The 25,430-nt window shown below is 50.6% G+C and overlaps 1 protein-coding gene across 4 annotated transcripts in view; it reads right to left on the reverse strand.

Annotated features, from left to right (window-relative positions):
• The window catches only part of LOC112313366 (patatin-like phospholipase domain-containing protein 4), a 53,077-nt gene that overhangs the window by 5,628 nt on the left and 22,019 nt on the right, over window positions 1–25,430 (reverse strand). The window contains exon 7 of one of the 4 annotated variants that reach the window (XM_071220401.1): window positions 9,386–9,501. The exons of 2 other annotated variants lie outside the window; for them this stretch is intronic. In XM_071220401.1, the coding sequence (XP_071076502.1) occupies window positions 9,430–9,501 (72 nt within the window). In that variant the 3' untranslated portion in view covers window positions 9,386–9,429. Of the gene's footprint in view, window positions 1–9,385; window positions 9,502–23,481; window positions 23,920–25,430 lie in introns of those variants that run through there. One more of the 4 variants, XM_071220402.1, reaches the window with a different exon arrangement.

Here is a 25,430-nt window from a genome sequence, read left to right on the forward strand (position 1 = left end):
AGGGACACAAGGAGCAGGGCCATTCAGAGTTGTTTTGTACAGCAACAGCTTTGCAGCTAACCCCTGGCATTCACCAAGCCATTTAACATATCTATACCTTTAACTGGTTTCATAGATATGTTAAATAGTTGTGGCCTCGCTTTGAGCCAGGGGGATGGGAGTGACTTCAACCTAGGATGTAACTGGGAGGCAACTCCCCCTGGTTACAGTGCCTGCGTGAGAGCTTGGAGAAGATTGGCTCCACGCCACAGGGCCACACCTGCCTGGACTTACTCTGGCAGCCCAGTGAAGCTGGAAGAATAGGGAGTGCTGGCAGGTGTAACCGATTGTGGGAGGAGGGGAAATGGGGCTGCCGAGGAAGACTGGCGCTGGGATTTAAACCCAGGCGCAGCAGACAGGCCAAGCGGGTGGACCACGCAGCTTTGGGGTGCTCCCTTTTGCCACGTGGCTTAGGAAGCAGGAGAGACTTTGCCAGGAAGGAAAGGGGAGAAACGACTCTTGCTGGTGGGCCACGAGAAGGTGCCACATGGCTTTGCATTAACTGGAGATTGTGACAGTCACACAGCTGATGGTGCCAGGAGCCTGAATCACGGACTTCTACTTCTTTCCTGACATGCGGTACCCCGGACTGGGCAGAGGGGAGAAGGAAGGACTGAGTGTGTCTGTGGGTATTCTAGAGGACTTAAGTGTTTTAATGAAGACATTAAGTCATTACTCTAAGTCTGCATAACTTTTAAATAAATAATTCCTTTCCTTTTCACCAATCTCTGGCCTTGAGAGACGTCTCTCCCTGGTGGCAGGCAAGACGAACCTAGTATGGGGGAACCCCCAGAGAAAAAGGGGGGGTCCTTTTGGTAATAGTATATCGTTCACACGCCCCCAGGTCTGTTCTGGAACAAGAGCGGACAAGTTGAAGCCCACGGCTGGCAGTCCTCAGTTATGAGTCGAGGGCAGCTGGGGGGTGAGCGGGTACTCAGCCTCGCCCCCCACGTGACTGAGGTTTACAAAATGGTGGCATCAGAATCACCTGCGGAGTCAGTCACCTGGGCACCTTATTTAAAGGGCACGCTCCTGAGCCCCGTCTCCCGGACATCTTATCACTCACAAGCACTCGGGGGGATCATTCGGGGCCTTACAGTTGGAGCCTGCCTGACAGGATGCAAATTCCGAATTCTTGTCTGTCAGAACTCCAGATACGAATGTGAGACCGTGGGCCACAAGTTCGAGCCAAGTTTAAGCTCTGCTGATGCAGGAAAGGTTTTTCAACTTCCCAAAGTCTCAGTGTGCCCGCCAGAGGAGCGGATCAACGAGACCACAAACGCAAAACCTCATCGCGTCTCCCCATCCCACTGACGTCATACAAGGAGACTGGGGGCAGGGGTCACACACCCATCCAAGGGTGATGCTCCCCGTCCAAAAGAAAGAAGACTGAAGAGTGATTGGGTTCCTACTATGTGCCAGACCTCTTAAAACATGATCTCGATTAAAGTGAATGAAATCCTGCCCATAACAGTTTAGGGATAGCAGTGCGTTCCACCTCCTATGGGGGAAATAATAACTTGCTGAGCCGGAGAACAGAAACGCAAACCCAAATCTTATATCTTGCTTTTGTCCTCATTATAGATGAATTCTACAAAGGCATGAGTTGATGATTTTAGTCCACAGCCCTGTTGGAAAAAAATTAGGAACATTTCACGTTCTCCGCATCGGTGCCAGCCGAGAACAAGGTTCCTCTGGCTTCCCTTAAACGGCCCGCCCCCTCGCTTGTCCCGTTCACTAACGTGTTGTGATATGCTGGCGTGGCCGGGCTCCACAATGCGCTTCAGAACTTCCACGGCGGCTAAACAGTGCTGGCGGGCTTGAAACAGACAAGAGTTACACATGGCCGTCTGAGAGTCCGTGCACTTTGTGTTATTGATGACTGGAGAACTGGTAGACAAGTTCGGCCCTAACCCCACTTCCAGCATAGGCCTGAATGAAGACTTTTTTTGTTTTAAGTCGTGGGAACACGAGCAACACAGAACAGTCTGTGTGGGTAAACGTACTTTCGATTTCGGCAATCTGAGGAAGACAGCGTGGCATACTCTTTCCTAGGTGGTTTCGCTGCTCCTGATTCACGTCCAAGATCCCAAGCCAGCCCTGACTGGTGGGGCTCCGCGGCTCGGGCATCGTCTTCCAAACTGAAAGGTCACCGGTTGGATTCCGGGCAGGGCACATGCCTGGGTTGAGGGCCGGGCCTCCAATTGGGGGCGTGCAAGAGGCAACTGGTGCATGTCCCCCCCCTCTTCCTCCCTCCCTTCCCCTCCCTCTAAAAATAAATTTTAAAAAATGTTCAAATATCCATAGCCCAAGATAAGGCATGCTACTCAGTCCTGAGTATACAGTCTCCGCCAGCCTTCAGCCTGCTACTGTGGCCTGGAGTTCGGGACGGCCGTGGGGGACCCAAGTCAACGGCTAAACACTGGCTCCCACCACGGGGCAGCCGCAGGCGCAGGAACCCCTAACCCCCACGGGCCCCCACCTACGGGGATGGTACCCTGTACGTGAAAGCATGTCCCAACTCCCGTTACTGCCTGAGGTCTTGTGGGCTTTCCTGGAAACACTCCTGCCCTACAGGAAGGGATCCGGCCATGTTTTTATTCATTCATTTTAATACGTCCTTGGAGACGGAACATATTTGATGTGCCCATATTGAAGATGTATCGATTTCGAATTAAACCATAGTTGAATATATGTAAATAGAAGTCTGCATACAGGCTATGATTTAATGACTCAAACACCTCTACGTGTAGGCGAGTGTGTAGCTATGTACACACAGCACATACATACATATGCTTACATCGGTGCACACATGCATCTGTGTGCCCGTGTAGATAGAAACCCTCCGAAAATCCCATATACCGAGCAAATGCGGGAATCACAGGCACATGTGATTTTGCAAAAGTTATGCTTCACGAGGGGGCTGTAAGCAACATTTGTATGGCAGCTCAAGGATTAAATTCACTTACAGCGTATATATGACAATTCACGTGCAACCCCGCCACGGAAATCAATAAACAGGAGCCACACTGCAGCCACACGGTGTGAAAGTTTTCCATAATTGCAAACCTGAATCCCCGCACTACCCTGCAAGCTTCCGCAGGAAACAGTCTCCAGCTCCTGTGCTTAGCTGTACAATTGCTTCAGATCCAATAAAACGTCATAAAATCTCTTACAAACAAGAGAATTAATTTCTATTAGCTATTTATCTATTTGTGTAGTGCGCGGCGCAGCGTCCGTGAAATTACAGCGTGAGACCCCCGAGCAGGGAGGGACTCACAACTCGGGCGTCCTAACCGGATTTGCATTCTCTGCCTCTCCCTCCACAGGAGGACCTCGGAGGAGTTCAGGAAACCGGCTTTTACCGTCGATCCGCCGCACTGACAGCACAGAGGCGCCTCTGCCTGCACAGGAGTGTAAATCGAAGTGCACTAGGAATTCCACAGTGTGTTGTGGAGAGGGGGCAGCGAAAGGCAAAGTGCACAGTGGCTCCTGATGGTCGGGGAGGGGGCGACGGGGTGGGTCCCTGGGCAAGGGGGCCAGAGGTGGTTTGTCACTGAATCAGAAACGCCTCTGGCCTGGTGTTTTTGGCCCGGAGTCCGAGAAGGCCGTGGGAAACCCCATTCGACTGCTCAGTGCAGCCTTGAACAACGGTGGCGGCGGCAGCTGCAGGCTCTCGGGCACCCACGTAGCGGATGGTAGTCTGGGCCCCCGCGGAATTGGGGTGGGGCGGGCAGGACTGCGGTGTGTCGATGGCTTTCTGTGCAGGTGGGACTCCATAGAGGTCCCTTCAACAGGGGCATCTGTCGTCTCCCAGGCAAGGCCGCCGCTTTGTGACCAATAATGGGTGGGTTACTTATGTTTTCTTCCCTGCGTCCAGGACATACCTTTTTCTGGGACATTTCTGAGGGACAGGGAGAAAAGTGTGGCGGGTTTGTGTGCAGACGGGAGGCAGGCAGCAGGCTGCCGGTCATAAAGCATTCGTCAGTCCGGTTCTGTGTGTGTCCTCCATGTCTGCCGTACCTTCAGAACTGAACGTCCTTCCTGGACACCAGGAAGGGCAGGGAGGGCAGGCAGTGAGTCTGCTTCTGAAACAGCGCAGTGTCTGGCGTAAAAGGCACTGGGTTATATGTGTGGGGTAAAGGGACCGGAGTGAGTGAGTACAGTGAATAGAGGGATGGATGGGTGGGTGGGTGGATGGATGGGTAGGTAGGTGGATGGATGGGCAGAAGGACCCATGGGTGGGTGGATGGATAGGTAGGTAGGCAGGTAGGTAGGTAGGTGGGTAGATAGACAGACAGATGGATGGATGGGTAGGTGGATGGGTAGAGAGATGGGTGGATGGATGGATGCCTCATGGCGTGTAAACAAAGGAAGACAGGAGAAAAAAGTTGCTTATTACATTCCTTTGAAGTTATTTAAAATATGTGTATATAAAACAGGGTAGTCCCTTCAAAGAAACACGGGATTGGGTGAAACTTGTGGTACGAGGTCTTAGTCTTGTGATCCCTCGAATACAGTGCTGGACAGGAGCGTTCTGCCCGTTCACAGAACATCAGCACAAGCTCTGCACGGGTCAGCATCTGTCCCTGCGATGAGCCTTGTGGAGGAACACAGCTCCCCGCTTCCCAGTCTCTCCCTCTCTCTCTCATTCTGTTCTTGTCGGACATTTTTCCATGTCTGTAAATTTAGCTGAGAACGGGCTTGACTAAAATGCAAGGGATATCAAGCCTCATTTTAAGTTCAGTTTCCCTTAGTTTGACTGCCTGATAGGAAATGTAGCCAAATCCTGCATTCGACCAGAAGTCACCGGCATGTTCTAGATGGTTACAGGAGGGGTCCTGGGGGCACGTGGAAGGAAGCCTGTGAGCGCGTCAGAGGCACAGGTGCTCGGGCATCGCTGGCAGGTGAGAGAGCTGATGAGGACGCTGTCAAAGCTCACCTGCACCACTTCGTGCAAAACCATCCCTGATGATGGGTCACATCCCACCATTAATCAAACCTTCAGAAAGAGGCCGATCGCACCGACGGGTCAGTGCGCTTCGCAGGCCCACGTCTGCAGGGAGGTCCCAGGTACAGAGGGGAGGGGCAGGACAGAAGGACCAGCCAGGGGGCCAAAGGAGAGCTGCAGATGAAAGGGGATTCTGTGATGGGCGGGCCCCGTCGAGGAAAAGGAAAAACACTAAAGGTGTAGCGATGGGTGGGACCGACCAAGGAAGCCGAGGAGTCGAGGAGGCTCAGGGTGGAGGGAGACACTGGAAATGATTCTCGGAGGAGTGGGGCCCCAGTGACTAAGGTGGATGTTTTCTGAGCATCAGATAGCAAGTGCAGGGCAAGTTTAGAGGATATAGTATCACAGTCTACAGAGAGCGCAGTGGCAATGAAGACCCGTCGCGGGAGGTGGCGTGAATGGCCCTGCAGAAGTGATGATGACAGAATCCGGAACAGCCTGTCGTACTCAACATGCAGGGTGGTTTGAATCATCTGACTACAGTGCGGGACGGGCCTCCTCCGGGAAGGCCGCTGCAAGACCTGCGTCACCAGGTGCCCTTCCATGGTCGCGTCCAGCCATAGACCCGGACCAGAGAACCGAACGGAAGTCCCCCACGGGGCCCAGACCATTGTCAAGTGATGGCGGACTCTACGTACCTAGTGTTAATGTAATGCTTAGGGTTTAGAACATCTCCATCTGCGCTGACTCATTCCCGTCCCCCAAATCTGACTCACCTCCACTTGCACTGTTTTCATGTGTCCCAAGAGGACCAAGAGGACAGGGCAGAACGGCCGGGCTGCTGACGGAACTAGACACTTTCTGTTCCAGATGAGGGCAATGAGGACGTGCCGGTTGTGTTGTGTGTTCGGAGAGAAGGGGAGGTTTGGGGCGGGTGTCTCTAACCGTCCGCCACGGATGGAGAAGGCCAAGCTGAGTACCGAAGGGAAGGCTCAGGAGGCAAGGACACCTTCCTGCAATCACAGACACTTGTCAGCTCCGAGTCACCCCCTGATGCTTTTGTGGAGCCCAGGGGAAAACACCACAAAGGGACCCTCTGAAGCTGCCCTGTTCTCGTCCCCTCCCCGGCACACTGCTTCCCCAAACCCCAGACAGAGAAAGCTCTGCAAGCTCAAGGTGTGCCGTTGCAAAGGAAACGGAGGTCCTGGTTGGATAGAGAGGCCTGGAGACGCCAAAAAAGAAAAGAAAAAGGCAAAAAAAAAAAAAAAAAAAGGCAGGGTGCTCCAGCGGAGAGAAACCTTGGCCAACTCTTTCCAGAGTCGACGGAGAATCGGAGGTAAAAGCACTTTCTGGGCGTCCTCATTCACAGTTTGGTACTGCGTCCCTGTCTTTTCTGGAAAGTATGCTGCCTGCCTACTGGAGGCCCAGTTGTGTAATTTTGCAAATGAACCGTGGTTCTTATGATCTACCGTCACTCATGAAAGCCCACGCAACAAAGCACTCCTTGCATTGTAGTGTGGGGGTTGGGTGGCAGGAGGTAGACCAGACCTCCTGCACATATGGTAGCTCTGCCTTGCTGGCCCCGACAAATAAACGCGGCTGCTTTCTCTTCTCAGGAAAGGAAAACATCAGGACCGTGAACCTCTCTTTGGCTTTTCTCTCAACCCAAGTCAACCTGAATTCCACCGTTCACGGGACTGCTGGAGCACGATGCTGCACACCTGAAATGAATCCAAAATCACGCGGTGTGTCGGCTGCAACGGGAAAACCCACCTCACCGTAGAAAGCCCGTGGCAATGCTGAGTCTGCATGGGCTGTGTGAAGGGGGAAGATGTGCTGGGGAGAGACAGGCTCTGAGGGTGGCGGAGACAGGGCCGTGTGTTCCGCCGAGGTGACCTGGGAGACGGGATCAGACGAGGGATGCTGCCTGTGCTTTCGGGATTAGAGGGCGGGGGGTTGTGTGCCCCGAAGAATCAAGGGCGGAAACTCAGAGGCTTCCTTCCCACTCATCCGCGGTCCCAGCCTCCTGCAAAGGTCCCATTAGTAAGTGTTGAGGCAGGAAGCTAGCTCATCACATCAGTGGTCCCCGGGGTTAACGCCAGCCTGCCCCTGAGCCACGCAGGAGCTTTGGTGCCTTCAGAAGCCCTCGAACACGGCTCCCAAGGGGATTGCGCACCAGCCAGGTGACAGAGCCTGCTACATCTGTCCCAGAAATTCCTCTTGCCCCGTGGGTCAAGGTAAGAGCAGCATGCACCCTGGCCATGTGCGAGGAAAATAGCAACCGTTAAACCTGTGCACACAAACACCTCTGCTTTGGCGCAGCCAAAAGTAATAAATACAACTTCCGGAAGCAGAGTCGCCTTCAGCAAAGGTGACGGTGCCAGGCGGCCGCGGCTCTGGCCTCTGATGCGTGACAGCCAGCGGGCAGAGCTGCCGACGGGCATCTGTCCCAGCTGCTCTCCTGGGAAGCTGGCATAGACACAATGGCAGTGAGCCAGGTGACTGGCTACTGTCACTCATCGGGTGGCCGCTTGGGGTTTGAAGCAAAGAAAGGGGAACTTGAAAGGGGTCGAGGGGGCAGGAGGGACATTTGAACAAGGCCTTGCCCTTGATCTAGTTCTGTTGGTTCAAGAATGTGCAGACCCACGCTTCTGAACCGAGCTCTCCCTTTGGACCACCAGGAAAATGAAATTCTGCATGCTGCCTGGTGGAGATTTTTTGCAAAAGTTTTTCCAACAGCTGAGGTTCCTTTCTCTGCCACACACACAAAGAAGACTATAAAATAGGGGTGTGCGCCTACGTTACTGGTATCGTTTTGATTGCTATTAAGTTACACGTGAGGGATTGTTAAAAAGGCATTGTAAAATCTTTTCCTGTTCTTCCTTTTTAAGGCTCTTTTCCATTAAACATCATCTGTCATAGACACATTTTCTTGTCTGCGCTGTGCACACACGATTTTTCTTGCCTTCTTTGCCATCCCCTCGTCCGCCAAGTTCTAAATGGTGGGCTCCCCTAGGACCTCCCCCAGGCTCATCCTTCCTCTGTTTCCATGGCAACATTATCCGCCCCCAAGGCCAGACAGTGCGTTTAGATCACCATGGCCCTGACATTGCTATCTCCAGGTCTGACCTCTGTCCTAACACCCGAAATCCTACTATCTGACCGACGGCCACAGTTGGACGCCCACAGGCAGCTCCGAACTAGCGCTTCTGAATAAGGCCGCTGGTTCTGTAGCCCACACACGCTCACTCCTTCTCTTCCCCAGTGCCCCCATCTCGGTCACCAGCAATGTGAGCCCCGATTTCACCTTGGATCCTGCGTCGCTGTCTCCCCACATCTGCTAGGACTCTGCGTATACGCCTGTCAACTGTACATTTAAGGACTGCCCCAAATCTGTCCAATTTCCTTCACCCCTACCCCTGACGCCTCACTGCAGGCTGCCTGCCTCTTTGCTGGGGTGCATGCTCCCCGCTACACAGTCTGTTCACTATGAACCCCAGGTTCCTCAGCAGCGGTCACTCTTGCTCAGGGCCCCCTGCACGTTTTCTTGAAGTTATTGGGGTGACATGGGTTAACAAAATTACATAGGTTTCAGGGCTACAATCCTATAACACATCATCTGTACCCTGTATGGTGTGTTCACCGCCCCAAGTCTAGTCTCTTTCCGTCTCCATTTATCCCCCTTTGTCCCCTTCTGCCTTTCAGGAAAAGAGGCCACCTTCCTATCCTCGCCACCTTTCCCTCTGGTAACCACCCTACTATCGTCCGTGTCTACGGGGTGTTTTATGTTTTATTTTTTGCTTAATCCCTTTACCTTTCTCACCCAGCCCTCTAACCCCTCCCCTCTGACAGCTGTCAGTCGGCTCTCTGTGTCTATGAGTCTGTTTCTATTTTCTTTGCTAGTTTATTTTGTTCATAAGACTCCACGTGTGAGTGAAATTATAACCCACTTGTCTCTCTCTGACTGGTTTATTTCACTGAGCATAATCCTCTCCAGGTTCATCCACACTGTCACAAAAGGTAAGATTTCCTTCTTTTTTACGGCTTAGAAGTATTCCGTCGGGTAAATGGACCATAGCTTTATTACGCACTCATCTACGGAGGGGCGCCTGGGCTGCTTCCGAATCTTGGCGATTGTACATAACACAGCAATGACCCTAAGGGTGCATACAGTCCTTCTAATTAGTGTTTGCAGTTCTTCTCCTTTTTACCCACTGATTCCACTTCTGGGAATTTGTTAGAATACCCTGTTTGCGTTTTTAATTCTTCAAGACCTCTCGTGCACAGTCAAGACCCTTTTCGTACGAGGTCAATCTGTCCCCTGTCCCCTGCCCACAACACTCTGTTTCCAGTCTCCGCCCCTTCTCCTGAGGAATCCACACTTACCTACCTCACAGTTGTCTTTCCAAGCTGGGCCCCTCCATGGCAGAGACTGCGCCCTAGCCATTTTCGCATTCCTGCAGATGCAGACAGTGACCGCACGGCGGCGCGGTAACGGGCGGAGGACCGGCCTGCGTGGAGCGTCCGACAGAACAGCACGTTACCTCTTGTGCACGGGACACCTGCCTGCGCCCCGCTCTCTGCTGTGCCCCAACGCGAACCATGAAAACCAGACCCGCCGTGGCACAGACAAACCACCGTTCAAAGACTCTGCTTCTCATTGCACAAGTGAATCCCCCTGCTTCAGTTCTCCAAACATCCGACTTTATGCCGAAACATAATGCCATTCTAATGAGATGGTTGTTGTTGCTGAAGCAACTGTGTCTACGAGCAGAATAAGTTGCTGGTTCGCGTGGAAATCAACCCGAAGGCCACAGGATGTTCACTTGGACTGAAGTTGCTGAAATCCTCTGGCTGAGGTACCGCTCGGGTTTGACTCTTTGTCGGGGTTCGCCGTGTTTTGCCACACCATGCAGACGAAATAGCAGCGGTGGAAATCGGTTCTGAACGTTACCGACAGATGACGTGCCAAGTTCTTGGAGTCCAGAGTGAACGGCCATTATGCACTCTGCTAACAGGGAATGTGTGTGTGTGTGCGGGGGGTGTTAGGTATTCAGTATTTGCTCAACAAAGCCGACATGTCCCCATGGCGTATCACGCTTGTCCTCTCTCAGCACTCAAAACTGCACCGTGACCTTCGCTCTGCCTGTCATTCACGTGCATGGGAACCCCCTGACCACGGGGGGCTGAGTCTCCACTCCCTTTTGCATGCTCAGCACGCAACCCACTGCTGCCAGGCTGCCTGGTGTGTGCTTACTAACTTTCCAAATGATCCCACGAACGGAAGAGGAATGCCATCTCCAGAAACGAAGAAAACCCGCATAGACCCACATGGGACTCGCAAGACGTTAGCACTAGGGAGAGCAGAAGACGGTTGATTTTCCTTCTTTTTATATTTCAGTGTTCGCTTACGGTTCCAGAGGCTCACCCATCCTCTGAGGACCCTGCCTTCAAATTGTGGCCCACAGACCAGCTGTAGCTCTCAAGGAGGTCCCCTGGGAGCCCCTTAGAAATGCAAATCCTCAGTCTGCGCTGAACTTGGATTTGCATTTGAACAAATCCCCAGCTGTTGCATATGCAGGGTTCGGTGTCCGAAGCACTGTTCTAAGAGATGTTGTCTTAATAGCAAAATCTGCGTCTCCCCATTTAAAAGAACCTATGTTGCCCATAATGCCTTCAGTATTCTTACCGGGAACTGATCGCACTGAGACCACTTGGGGAAAGGTATTCCTGCCTATGTTACTGGGCTTGGCGAGGCTGCCTTTCAGACAACCCTGGGGGGTGGGGGGGTGATGAGGAAGCAAGCCGTGTGGCGATTGAGGAACAGCATTCTGACAAGAAGGGACCTTGTCCAGGCCTTAGAAGGCGATCGGAGTGTTCTAGGGTCGGCAAGGGGCCCATGGCTTAGGAGGCTCGTTGGAATAAGAGGAAAGGTAATAGGAAGTCACGGAAGGGCCATGAAGGGAGGGCCTTGCGAAACTTTGTCAGGACACTGATGTGGAGGACATCAGGCGGCAGGGAAGCGTGGATCATTGCAGAGGAAGGTGGGGACAGAGGCTGGCCTCACAGCTGCCATGCGTCTCCGTGCCTACTGCACTAGCAGCCGTCTCCAGCAGGCACAGCGGGGACCAAGGGTCCGGTTGCAGAGTGAGCGCTACACCACGGCACAGCAGCCTGGGCAGGCTGGGAGGACGGCTGCATCCCGCTGGCCCTTGGGGGATGGGCACTGTGGGACTGCCTGAAGCGAAGGACAGAAGGCCAGGAAGGAAGGAAAATTCCTCACACTTGGTCCTGAGTAGAATTGACATTCAGCTGGAGATGACCGCCAGGGAAGAAGGGATTCTTTTCTCCTGTTCTTTTCTTTTTCCCTTTCTTATCCTTTCCTTTTCTTCTTCTTCTTCTTCTTCTTCTTCTTCTTCTTCTTCTTCTTCTTCTTCTTCCTCTTCCTCTTCCTCCTCCTCCTCCTCCTCCTCCTCCTCCTCCTCCTCCTTCTTCTTCTCTCTCTCTCTCTCTCTCTCTCCCCCCCTTACTTCCTCCTTTCTTTACTTCCTTCTTTCTCCCTCTTTGTTTTTCTGGCATGGCATCAGAAGAGGCATGCTAGGACTTCAGATTTTGACATGCCTAGATGGCAGTGTGTGTTCCCTTTTGTCTCCTGGCTGAATAAGCCATTTGTGGCAATATGCATGGGCCTCGAAGGCTTTCTGCTGACGTACGTCAGACAGAAAGAGACAAATACTGTAGTATCTCGTTTGTACGTGCAATCGAAAGAAAACAGGCCCCGCAAACAGCGAGACAGGACCGCCGCTGTGTTCAGAGGCTGTGTAGATGAGCACACTGGGTCAAGGAGCTTGGGAAGAAGTGGCTGGTGCAGTCGGGAGGAACAGCCCGGGACAGCGAGGTGTGCCAGGCAGGAAAGGCTTCCAAGGCAGGAAGAGTGATGATACTGTGGGCGGTACCGGGGTTGGGGTCCCTTCGGTGGGCTGGGGACTGAGTTTGACATCGCAGGCAGTCATTGGTGACCTCAGAATGAACCAGTGTCCCCGGAGAGGTATGTAGAAAGGCTTGTTTGAAAGACAAAACAGTCAACAGCAAGTGGAAGTTGTGAACACACACATGTCCAAGGTGTTTCAATGTTGGGGGAGAGTTTGGGGGCAGTTCCAGAGAGGGGCAGTGAGGAGAAGAAGGGATTTATGATATCTTTGGTTGCGATGGGACACCATGGCCGGCTGCTGTCTGGAGCGATGTGGTCGGGGGTGTGTATGGGATGATGACAAAGAGAGAGAATGCAAAGTGCACCCTGACGTTCCCTGACACGGATGGGCTGCGGCCACAGGGGACGGGCAGCATTTGCGCTTCAAGGTGGTGAAGCAGGGTGCAGCCGGGGGGGTGGGGCCCAAAGAGCTGGTGGGCTCCAGAACTCAGGGTGTCCAGGAAATATTAGAAAAAAATACATACATATATAGGATGTCCTCACCCCCACCAGTCTGAGCTGGGGGATGGGATGCATGGAGCAGGGCCATTGAGTGCTGTTTTGAATAGCAACAGTTTTGCAGATAACCTCTAGAACGGTCATTTAACACATCCATAACCTTTGACTGGTTTCATGGATACGTTAAACAGCTGTGGCCATGCTTTGAGCCAGGGGCATGGGAGTGACTTCACCCCATGATGTAACTGGGAGGCAACTCCCCCTGGTTACAGGGCCTGCATAAGAGCTTGGAGATGATTGGCTCCACACCACAGGCCCACACCTGCCCGGACTTACTATGGCAGCCCAGTGAAGCTGGACAAATACGGGAATGCTGGCAGCTGTGGCCAATTGTGGGAGGAGTTGGAAATGGTGCGGCAGAGGAAGATTGGTGCTGGGATTTAAACCCAGGTGCAGCAGCCATGCACCGTCTTTTTGGGACCACATGGCTGCGGCAGAGAAAAACCATGGACTTCTATTCCTTTTTCTGAGATACAGTACCCCAGACTGGGCAGAGGGGGAAGGAAGGACTGTGCGTTTGTGGGTATTCTAAAGGACTTTGGGATCTCAATGAACGCATTACTCTTAAGTCTGTATAACTCTTTAAGTAAATAATCCTGTTCCTTTTCACCAATCTCTGGCCTTGAGGGACGTCTTTCCCTGGTGATGGGCAAGGCGAACCTAGTACGGGGTGGGGGACCCCCGGAGCACCAGGGTGAGTCCATTTGGTAATAGTATATCATTTGCACCCCCTCCCACTCAGGTCTGTTCTGTAACAGTGCTGGGCTGCAAGCAGAGCTGGTGGACTCTGTCCACGGATGGCTTTCCTATATTTGTGGAACAGGAAGAACGCCACGAACTGAGAGTGAGGATGGGGCGGGGGAATCGGATGACACCAGCCTGCAGGAGGACAGAGGGGTGCTACCCCTGAGAGCATGCTCAGCACCCAGGAGCATCGGCATGGCCGGAGTTCCTCACTTGTCACCCGCGTCCCTGCACTGAACGCGGCGTAGCCTGCACTGTACCACAATGCCCAGGTGAGTTCTGACACAGCTGTGCTCAGATTGCAATTAACCGGAGACATCTGCCAACTCGGGATGCCTGGGGCAGAGACACACTCAAGACCCATTGCATCGGGATGGTGTCGGGAAGGAGCCTGGCATCTGAAGGACTGAAAATGACCCCGATGAAACCCATTGGAAGACTGAGTGTTCTGGGTATGGGGGCAAGCAAATGAACTCGGGAAGGGCCCCTGGGGTTAACGGTTAACGATGCTGTGTTTACAGAGCCCATTCTGCAGGGTGCCAGCTCTCCTCCTGCCGGAAACCACTGCCAAGTGCAGCTGTGGTGTAGACAAGGAGGGGGTTAAATGAGGGCTGGGGCTTGCCGAGCCTTGGAGCGTGGGGTGGGGGCCCGAGAGAAGTGCTGCAGCTTTTGCAGCTTCCTCTCTCCCACCCCTCTGCCCTTGCCCTTTCCCACCAGGCCAGGTGACAGGAAGCTGTTCTGCATTTTCGTTTCCTGCAAAAGAGTGGTTTGTAAGTGTTGGAAGCACAGGTGTGTATTCTACCTTCCCCACCCCTGAGTTCATTAGATTTTCCCCCAAGCATCTGGTCAAACAAAGGTTCTCTATGGTGTATGTGTGCGTGCGCTTGTGTGTGTGTGGGTGCGCGCATGTGGGATCAACTTTTTTTTACGCATGGAGCCCGAATAATCGCATCAGTAAATCTGTGTGAATGGGGCCCGAGAATTTTAACTTTTTTTTTTTTTTTTTGCGGCTGTCTGTCCCTCTTTTGCTTGTATTGATTCATACAGATTTCCACCTTCCTCTACAATTCTGGATTTAATTTTGGCAATTGCTATTGTTCTAGGACATTCTCCACTTCTCTCAAAGTTCCCAATTCCTCCGCAGGGGTCGGTACACAGTGTCGCTTATAAATCTTTCATTCCCTCTCCGCCTGCCAGAATCAGTGCCGCATGCCCAAATGTGTTGACCTCCTTCTCTGCCTTTTCCTCTTGTCTTTTCACGATACTTTACAGAGGTTCATCTATTGTACGGATTGATTCAAAGGCTAATTTTCTGGGCTTGTTGATAATCATTGTTTTCTCTTTTTTACACACTTAAGAAACAGATGTGGAAAAGTGACGGGTTTACAGTAGACAGCACCTGTAGGAAAAGGGAAGGAGACACAGTCATCCCACAAATGCCGGGTGACACTTGATCGCTCTCTCGGGGACGTTTTCTCTGCATTTATGGGAGGGTGCCGTCCGCCCACCTGTGTGCAAAGTGCTCTCCTACATCGTCTTAATCATCTGCTGTGTTTGCTGCTTCTTGGGTTGACAGTAGAGAAAGTGATGAGGTAGGAGATGGAGTTCCGCAGCCGGGAATTCAAACCCTCAGCCCACCCCTTGGCCTTGGAAGGAGAAGCACGTGTCCTGGGCGCTCTGAAAGGTTCCACCTGTTTGTTGCTTGTGCGGGGTGGGGGGGGCACAGACAGGCACATGGCCCCATGGGGATGATGAGGCAGCTGTGATGAGTTTCCACCTCAATAAACGCGTTATCAGGGTAATAGCTGCTTCATAAGCATTTGTTACGCATGAGCTCACCTCTGTCTTTGCTATTACAAACACATTATTTCTAAGTTGCTCAATATAAATTTGGGGTATTTGTCTGACACGCTGTACCTTCTCCGGAAGTCTGATTGGCAGATAAGAGGACGGATACGCTCTTAAATACCTAAGTTCTAAAAATTCAAGAGTTGATATGATGAACCATGCTTGACATTGTAGTGCCGTACTTTCACAGATGAAAAACCCTGTTCTTTCAATGAGCTCGATTAAACACCCTGGGTTGCAACATCGACGCTCAATAACACTGAAGTAAATACACCCTTGAAAAGTCCGTCCACACAGCCTGTCCACCCAAATTCTTTGAGAGAATTAGGCTCTGCGTCAAAGACGTATCAACACTACTGCTCGTTCTCGTAGAATGGGCACTGAAGGCGTTTTATTTTCTGTGGGTCAGCTACACAACTCTGGTCGAGAAAGAACAGGAAAACCCATTCAGATTCACTTACTCTATTTAGGATGAATTTTCCTTAAAAGTGATTGTAGTAAAGTTTGGTCAAGTGACTATGTTCCAAAGCACAAAACTGCCTTAGAAGAACACACTTTCGATAATTTGGCATTAGATAAATAAAACCGTGACAAGGTTATTTAACAGACCTGGAGCCACACACTCTCACTTGCATGTAGTGGGGTGACGCTGGGTAACAAGATCATGCAGGTTTCAGGTGCAGAATTCCACAATGCTGCACCGCATGCTCAGCACCCCGAGTCGGGTCTGGGTCCATCATCACTTTCCCCCTCTTCACCCTCTTCTACCTCCCTCCACCCCCCCCCCCTGGGCAATCACCACACTATCGTCCACGTCCAGGACTGTTTTCTCTTTTCTTTATTTTTTTGCTCTATCCCCGCAGCCCTCACATCCACCACCTGCTCCCACAGCTGTCAACCTGCTCTCTATGCATGAGTCTCTCTGGCTGGACAGTGTATTTGGGTCATTGGATCCCTCTTACAGGGGACCTCTGATGATGCCTGGCTTTCTCTGAGTGGCTTCTTCCATTCAGCATAATTGTGTGCAGGTCCACCCACGCTGTCGCAAAGGGTAAAATTTCCTTCTTTTTTTAGAGCTGAGTAGTATTCCATTGTATAAATGTACCACATCTTTTTAACCCACTCATAATTCATCTTCATTGTTCATTTTTGCCTTGGACTCTATCAGAAATTGGTTGCAGCTTCAACTGTTGTTCTGCTTCCGGTAATTTGCCAACTGTTTCTTAATTCTGAAGATTCTTATTTTCCCTAACTCCTTAGTTCACAGTTTTGTCTATACTTAGTTCCCTGGGCTTTTTTTCAGCTTTGTTCATTTTTCTTTCCATTTGCAAAACTAGTTCAGTTGAAAAAAAACAAGTGACTATATCTTTGGTTTTCTGGTTGTTTATCTAATGTAGGAAACTTTGAGGGACAGGAACTTGCCTCTGGAATGCACCTTAGACCAAATCCAAATATTAGATTCTAATATTTAAACAGAAATGGCCTGTGCTGCTTGCCTTCATGTCCCGGGAACGCTGTGCTCCTAAATGAGGTAAACAAATGGGACTGATAGTTCCTTTTCCATTACGTCTGGAAGCACGGGAATGAAAACTGACTTTGTTGTTGAGACTGTGTGGTGCTGGCAAAAGAATACGCCGATGGGTGAGTGGAGCAGAGTGTAGAGCTGAGACACAGACCCGCAGAAACAGGGTCAGCAGGCCTTTGACAAGGGAGCAAAGGCTACAAATGGAGGAAAAACAGTCTTTTTCAACAGATGGTGCTGGAACGACCAGCTGGGTGTCCTCATGGAGAAAAACAGAATCCAACCTTTAAGACAGTAACTGACATGTATCAGAGAGCTAAATGTGGCTTCCTAGATGGTGACACGGGGGAAACCTGAATGACCCGGGGTTTGGCGATGACAGTTGAGAGGCAACAGCAATCCGTGAAAGAAATCACTGGCAAGCCGGACCGCCCTAAAATTAGAAACGTCAGCTCTGTGAAAGACACTTTCAAGAGAAGGAGAAGAGAGGCCACAGGCTACAAGAAATATTTGCGAAAGGTGTATCTGATAAAGAACTATTACCCGCCCTGGCTGATGTAGCTCAGTGGAGTGAGCATGGGCCTGCAAAGCAAAGGGTTGCAGGTTCGATTCCCAGTCAGGGCACATGCCTGGGTTGCGGGGCAGGTCCCCTGTTGGGGGCACACGAGGGGCAACCATACACTGATGTTTCTCTCCCTGTCTTTCTCTTTCCCTTCCCTTCTCTCAAAAAATAAATAAATAAATAAAAATCTTAAAAAAAAAAGAACTATTACCCAAAACACACAAAGAGCTCTTAAAACTCAGCAATAAGGAGACAAACTAAAAACTGGGCGAAATATCCGAATGGACACCTCACCAAACAAGATACACAGATGGCCAGTCAGCGGAAGAAAAGATGCCGCGTATCCTGTGTCTTCAGAAAACTTCCGATTCCAACGACAATGAGATAGCTCCACACCAGGTTCGCAGGGCGCAAATCCCAAACAGAGACAGCCGCAAGTGCTGATGAGGACGCAGAGCAACGGGGACGGACGCTCATCCTCGGCCGCTGGGAATGCAAGATGGCACAGCCGCTTTGGGAGAAGCTTGGCAGCTTCTTAACAATAGTCAACATACTTTTATCATGTGATGCACCACTGTGATCCCTGGAATTTCCCCAAAAGAGCTGAACGCTGATGTCCCCATAGAAAGCTGCACAAGGAGGTCTATAGCAGCTTTGTTCCTCGTTGCCAGAAGTTGGAAGCCGCCACGATGCCCTTCGGTGGGTGATGGATAAATAATTGGGCTGTGGTCCATCCAGACATTGGAATATTATCTAGCACTGAAAAATGTGCTCTCAAGCCATAAAAACATGGCTAAACCTGACATGTGTGCAACTAAATGAAAGAAGTCAATCAGAAAAGGCGAGCTTCTGTATCATTCCAACCCTATGATGCTCCGGAAAAGGCAAAACTACGGAGAAAAAAGATCTGTGGTTGCCAGGGGCTGGGGGCAGGGGAGGGAGGGAGGGATGAGCAGGCGGAACACAGAGGACTTTCAAGGGCACTGAATCTATTCTGCGACACACGACTCTGCACATTTGTGAGAACCCCCAGAATGTCCCACGCCAGCAGTGCGTCTGATGTAAACTATGGACTTTGGATGCTGACAAGGTGGCCATGCAGGCTTGTGGGTTGTCATACGTGTGTCCCCATGTTGTGATGTGATGGTGGGGTAGGCTGCACATGTGCGGGGGCAGAGGGTATGTGGGAAGCCTGGTTTTCCACTCCGCTTCCCCAGGAATCTGAAACTGCTCTAGAAAACACAGCACATTTTTTAATAGAAGCCATTTCAGGGAAGTGCTTTGTGGAAAACGCCTGAAGGTGATATTGTGGGGAGTAAGCCGACGTGACAATTCTGCTCAGCTCCGGCTGACCTCTCTGAGGGAACTTGAGGTCCTCTTTCCAAGGGGCAGGAGGCGACATAATTTTCCAGGTTTCACTGCTGTGTGCAGAGAGAGTTACTATTACCACAGCGTCAACAATCTGTGTGTGTGTGTGTTTCAGGTCAAAGAGCATTTTCAGAATGATGTCTTCTTTGCAGATTTAGCCTCACGCTCCTTCTCCCCTCACCGAAGACCTTCTCGGTGCATCGCCGTGCACACGCGTGCAAAACAGCAACAGCGCTGTGTGCTTCCAGGACACCTCGGGGCTTAGTTGGCGTGTTTCCCCCGCGCTGCGGGTCAGAGTGTGCACATTCTCCGCGTCTGTGAATCTCTCTGGTGACTGCTTCTGTCCGAGACTTGGGGGACGCCTGCCAAGGTGTCGGCAATCAGTGCCTCTCCTTTTCAAAATCCATTTCGGAAGGACATTTCAAATATCTGTGGGTGCTTTGTCATGCCCCTCATAAATATTCATGACTGTAATCCTGCCGTTGACATTTTTATCTTAATTGATGAGTGCTTTCAAGTTTTGTCCTTGACATATTTGAGTATCGAATCTCAGAGCCAATCAAACTGTGTTCCACCTAAAGGATTTATTAAAATTCTTTTTTGGGCAGAAGAATTAAATAAAGACTTGGAACATTCAGTTTCCTGTGGATTTTGAAAAAAGATAAAATGAAATAGAATTACTTAAAACCCAAACAGAATTATTAAAAATGAGGGGGGGGGGGGAAAGCTTCTCCGTAGCCTTTCCTAGGGCGATTTAAAAGTGAGACATCAACCAAAATACTAAATGGCATCGTGCTTCCACTAACACTGATTTTCAAAGGAAGTGGGTAAGACAGTCCAGCCCAACTGAGAGAGAGAGAGAGAGAGAGAGAGAGAGAGAGAGAGAGAGAGAGCAGTAAAATACATCAACATACTCAGCCGTTTGCTAAGACATCGATCCTTAATTCATATTCAAAGTGCTTTTAAGCATCTGATCCAATGGTGGTTTCCGTTCGATTACATGATGTCATTCAACCTCAGGGATTGTTGTTCCCCAATGCGACACGTTTTGCGGGGTTGTATTTTACTTGTACGTCTTTCACGTGGCACATTTGTGTTAGTATTTATATTCTTAGACGTTTCAAAATAAATGGATGGGATTCCAACGTGTGAGAGGTTCAAATGCTTTGCAAAAGGCGCACAGGAGATTTCCGGTTAGCAACCGTTATTGTATTAGAAGTATATATCAAAACGATGTTTATAAGAGGGCATCGTTTTAAAGTGGTCAGTTTACCGTGATTTTCGGAGGAAATTCTCCATTGCGTGCCTGAAACATCGGTCACGTAATCCCTGCATCCTTCAGTTCCGAATTTGGGAAATGAACGGAAGAGCATGATTCCTATAGTAGGCAAAACCAACAACATCCATTTCCCTGAAGATGTCCCCACCCTAATTCCTGGGACCTGTGGCTATGTCACCTTAGACGGCAAAGGGAAACAGAGGCCCAGAGGGAATTCTGGCTGCTCATTAGCAGACCTGACAAAAGGGGGCAGTGCTGAGGTACCCAGGTGCAGCAATATCGTTGGAAAGGCCCTTCAGGGTGGAGGAGGAGGGCGGAGCGAGGGGACACCAGGAGACACACTGTGGTGGCTGGCTTGGAAGGTGGAAGGGACACAAGGCAAAGAATATGATCAACCCCTCTGAGCTGAAAAAGCCAAGAAAACAAGCCCTCCACTCAGCTTCCAGAAAGGCCCAGAGCTTTGCTGACATGGCGATTTCTAGCCCGGCCAAACCTAGTATGGGCTTCTGAACTCCAGGATGAGAAGAGGGTCTGTAAATTCACATTGATTCCATTGCCCGTCAATTTACACTTAGGTGGATTCACTCCCTGACCATCCTAACGTTTGCCGAAAACCCAAGACTCCCAGGTGGCCAAGAGCAGATCAGTGTATTGCTGGGTGACCAAGTTCATTGGAAGGGTCGCCATGTCTACACTGCAGACTTGTGGGAACTCCTTTCAAACTCCCCAGGCTGAGCTCAGGTGGCTTGTGTGTGTGTGTATGTGTGTGTGTGTGTTTTAAGGCCTAACATTATTCCCATTTTGCAAGTGCAAGGTTTTCGAGCTTAGTTGGAGATGGTTTGCGTTCTCTTCATTGTTCATCATCCTTGCTGGCTCCCGGAAACAGAGCGATGAGCGAGGCGTCGCAATTTTGCTCTTTATTTTATTATTTTCTTTCAGTTAGTAGTCGTGAAATGAAGCACGCGTCTCCAGTTCCGCAGGAAGACTCCTCGCTAACGACTTCCTGTAGGCATCACTGAATTTTCTCATTCCATCCATCCTTTTGTTATTTTCCGTGGGCCTTTCTTTGGAAAGCTCCGTGTTCTGCACGCACGTGTGTGTCTGTGCCCAGTGTGGGTTCGGAACACTGGTTCCTGCCAGAGCTGCTCATACAAGTTTAAACTCCCGTCGGTGTGGTGTCCATGTCTCTTCCCTAGCAGCAGGCTGTCCTGATTACGTGATGGCACGTAGCTCTTTCGACCCGCAGTTGGGACACATGACCCCAACAAATCACCCGATTCCTTCCGTGACCCTATAGGAAACGTCTCTAAGGACGGCGACACTGCTCCGCTCCAAAAGACGGTTCTCTTCAGCAGATACAACTGCTGGCTTTCTCTCTGCGTCTGTTTTCCTCACGGCGTCAGACACAATGTACATTGGGACAACTATGGGGCGGGGGGGGGGGGGGGGTGGCGCTTACAGCAGACTACAGGGACTTTGCACACAGGGTATTGCTAGTAGCCGCCTACTTGTAGCGAAAAGAAAATTCCCGGGTCATGTGCAATCTCCACTTGGCAAAATCTAGCAATTTTTAGGGCAGAAGAGCGCTTGGAGTTTCTCTGGCTTTGCAAGGACTTTTGGCCTAAGTAAAAATGACCATCACTTTTCGTCTCTAGAACTCTGCCCATATTCATACTCAGCGATTTGTGGGCATCTTCCAAAGCAACACTTGCAGCTGGTTGCTTCTTTTATAAGGACATAAGTATGCTTTCTCTCTGCGATGTTTCCTGTCTATGCATATATCTTTTTTTTTTTTAATCAAATAAGGCTTTGGAGTTTTGTAAGCTCACAAAAACCTCTCCTGTTACAAAGCACCTTAAACCTAGAGGAACTAGAAAATTAGGTGCTTTAATTCAAAATGTTTTCCCTATTTTCCCAGCCTTCTTTCTTTTTTTTTTTCTTTTGATTTTATTTATTTATTTTGACAGAGGGGAAGGGAGGGAAAAAGAGAAGGAAAGAAACATTAATGTGTGGTTGCCTCTCGCACGCCCCCTGCTGGGCACCTGGCCCGCAACCCAGGCATGTGCCCTGACTGGGAATTGAACCAGTGACCCTTTGGTTCTCAGGTCCGTGCTCAGTCCACTGAGCCACACCAGCCAGGGTTCCCACCTTCTTCTGTCAAAGTGACTTCAGGAGTCAAGTGTAGCTAGTTAATTTCTGCAACAGAGGAAAGCTTGATTGGCATTTTGTGCCCCAAATGGCCAGATGGCACAGTCCAGAGAAACATCCAGAAAGGCACTGAGATATGTTTAAGGGTTTGGGGAAGAGGAGACCGGGCCCCCCTGGTTGGTGTGCCTGCTTTGAAGACCAGCCTGCTGACATTATTTTTACAGAAAAGGTGGCAAGCGGTCGTTGATCCGCCAACATTCCCCAGGCCTGTGATCCTCAAACAACTTCAAAGTCAGTCTTACATTCCTTTGACAGACGTCCGCATTTTGGTTCAGGAGATTAAGTGGCTTAGGAGGAGCTGAGAGAGGATTAGAATTGGTTCTGTCGGTCTGCGAAGTCCAGCTTTGGGGGACCAGGGCCTCTCTTCTTTCCTGTCAGGGAGTAGAGACGGTTCTTCCGCAGGAACTCACAGTCACAGCACTGAAACATCGTCTGTCTTCAACCAGCAGTGCTAGAGGATGGGGTTGAACTGGTAAAAACAGCATCGTCATCCCATCTTGCATGGAGTTTTCGATCTAGAATTGAAGTCTGGCAGAACTCTCCAGAAGGTCCCCTTTCTCTGGGTCCATCAGCTCTGACCGTGTGGCCATCTGGTCACCAAACAAGACTGCAGCAGACAGGAAACTCGGCTTGTGCCGCATGAGGCACCCCGACACAGCAGAGCGCGGTCACCTCGCAAGGCTTCCTCCCGCTTTCCAACGTCACAAATACACATTCGCAAGGGCAGCGCTAAGGACATGGGGCGTTGGCGTCTCAGTTAAACGGAGGCGGCGGTCCTCGCTTTGGGGCTTCCAAAATCACACCCCCTGCTCAAGAAGGCGTTTTGTAAAAGGAGAACAGATTATTCAGTAAGGAGAACACTTTCCTTTTTAATGTACTTATACTTGTCTTCCAATGTGCATATACCGTTTTGAGTTAAAGCACCTAATTTTCAAAGATTTGTGGTAGGAAGACAGGTGGGCATTGGGTGCCGCCCACTGCAAGTTTCTGGGTGCTAGTAGGAGGGTTTTTCTATATGTTTTGTATATATATTTACATTTGTATCTGTATTTGTATTTAGGTTTAGATTTTTTAGTCTCGTGCAGAAGAAGAAAACTCACCTGAACCTAACACGTCACATTTTCTGAGACTCAGAAGCTTCCCCATCTTCAAAATAACCTGGAGCGGGAAATGCTTCAATGCAAATAGTGACAGTTTGGAAATGCTCTGCATGTAGAGGGTGAATGGGGGGGAAAAAGTGACTCTTCCCTGTACAAAATCTCAGGAACATATTTCTGTGAATATTGTTGCACAAGCTCTGGTGTCACCAAAGGGGGGTGCATAAGAAAAATTTGCAGACTGTGAGCCGAGCTTTAAGTAGGAGTGTTCATCCAGGTAACGAGGAAACGTCTTTATATAAACACTGTCACAATCAGAAAACATTGAGGAAACGTCTTTATATAAACACTGTCACAATCAGAAAACATTAGCGTGTCCAAAACTAAGGCTGATATAAATGTTTACACGTAATTCAGTACTTTCTGTTAGTTCTGCTTTGTCGCCTATGCTTGGGATTTCAGCTTTTGTTATATGCCACAAATAAAAGTTAGTTCCACTTTTTCGTGCCTGTTCTCCCATAAATAACCTCGTATTGACGGCCATAGGTTATTCGGGAAGAACTAGATAATGGGAGGGAAAGTGCAGGCAAGAAGTGTGTTTCTTTATTCTGAACAGTCCATCTGTCCAAGTATTTTCACGGCACGTGAAGCGCCTGCTTTTACTTCCCAGGGGCCAGGCTGGTTCGGAAGGCGCAGCTGGCGGCGGCCGGAGACGGGGCTCCAACACTCCTTCCCGAGCAAGACAGATGGCTAGCACAGGTAATGGCGCGGTTTTATCTTCTATCATTTGGTAAAGTGATAAATCTGTAAAACTGGGAATAATAAAAATAGAACGTGTAACCTATTTGTAGTGTAGAAAGTCTTACACTTCAATTATGAAGCAAACTGCTAAAGGGACTGGACCCCTGGTGGGGGAGAGAGAGGTCTTACTGTTCCTAGACCGAGAGTGACCACCTACGGCTGGCCGCTGACTCAGAGGCTCGGTCCTCCCGCGGGAACAGAATTGGGATGTGCATTTCCCAGTAAGGTCAAAGGCACGTGATGTTGTGCCCCAATGCCTTGGGACAGCGTGCTCGCTAGCCCTGCAGCTCTCGCGCAGACAGTGGGCGAAGCTTCACGTCAGAGAGGAAGTACCTTGCCCTGGCCCCGCGTGTGCGTTCCCGTCCCCCATCTACACATGTCCCTCTCGCAACCTGGCAACCGCTGCCACCCTAGGCAGGGTGACGCTGCCACCCAAGGGCCGTGTGAGCACCTGGGCACCCTCGAGCATCCTGTGTGCCGGCGCCCCACTCACAGTCCCTGGTCTCGGGTTCTTTGCCAGCTAACTCACTGTGGGAGGAAGCTACACAGGCACCTGGCTGGTTTCACCCACGGTCCCAGTGTCGGCTCTCAGCCAGCCTGGCAGCCCCATTTTTACGTAGCTGCTCCCAACAGAAGTGACCGGTCCTTTCTCCCGGGATGAAAACCACCCATCGCCCTGTTGTTACAGCCCACTGTTCTCTCCCCAAGACCTGGCTTCCCTAACAGAGCCCCCTCTCAGCCTGGCCCCAGAGGCTCCGGCTGGCGGTGTGCCGCCTTCCACCAGGAGCCTGCTCAGCAGGTGGATGCCCGTTGAGCTTTCTTCTTTCCTGCACCCAGTTCATGCTCCTCATCTGCTGATACGCATGCCTCGCTCTTCTGTCCCCACCCCTACCATCCCCAACCAAAAGTAACATGTAGCCCTGCATGTGACTTTCCGGTTACTCTCCTCACTCCATCCCTTTAACATCCAACACGCTGGGGGGAAATATTATCTGTACACAATGTGCCAGTACGGTCTGTATAATCGGCCACTTCCTCCCCTGCCGCGATAATTTTGTGTTCCGATCACGAGGGAAACCACCATCGAAGCTGCATTCCTCAACACTCGATGGATCCCTGGGGAAGGTCATTCAAACAAATGCAGTATTCAAAAATATAACAGAACCATGTTTTTAAACACAAAGTCCACTTTGACAGAATAAAACGGAAGACAGGGTGGAGAGCTCTACAGAAGGAGAGATGGACCTGTGTGTATACGGATGCCCACCTCTCTGAGGAGCACACAGAACGTGCAAAAGTACGTCCACAACCAGCCATGCAGGACGCTTTTTACGATTATTCATGATTTGGCACCATCTGTGTGAGAAGCTTGGGAAGCCACCCCAAGAGGGAAAGCAGGGACCAAGGACACATTGGCACGGTGCCGTCTGCCAACACACCAACAGAAGTACCAGGAGTCGGAGTTCCGAACAGGGTCGTCGCAATCCCATCTGCATGTGGCCCTCCGGGCGTGACTCACGTC

The sequence above is a fragment of the Desmodus rotundus genome, chromosome Y (genome assembly GCF_022682495.2).
Source record: "Desmodus rotundus isolate HL8 chromosome Y, HLdesRot8A.1, whole genome shotgun sequence".
NCBI classification, from domain to species: Eukaryota; Metazoa; Chordata; class Mammalia; order Chiroptera; family Phyllostomidae; genus Desmodus; species Desmodus rotundus.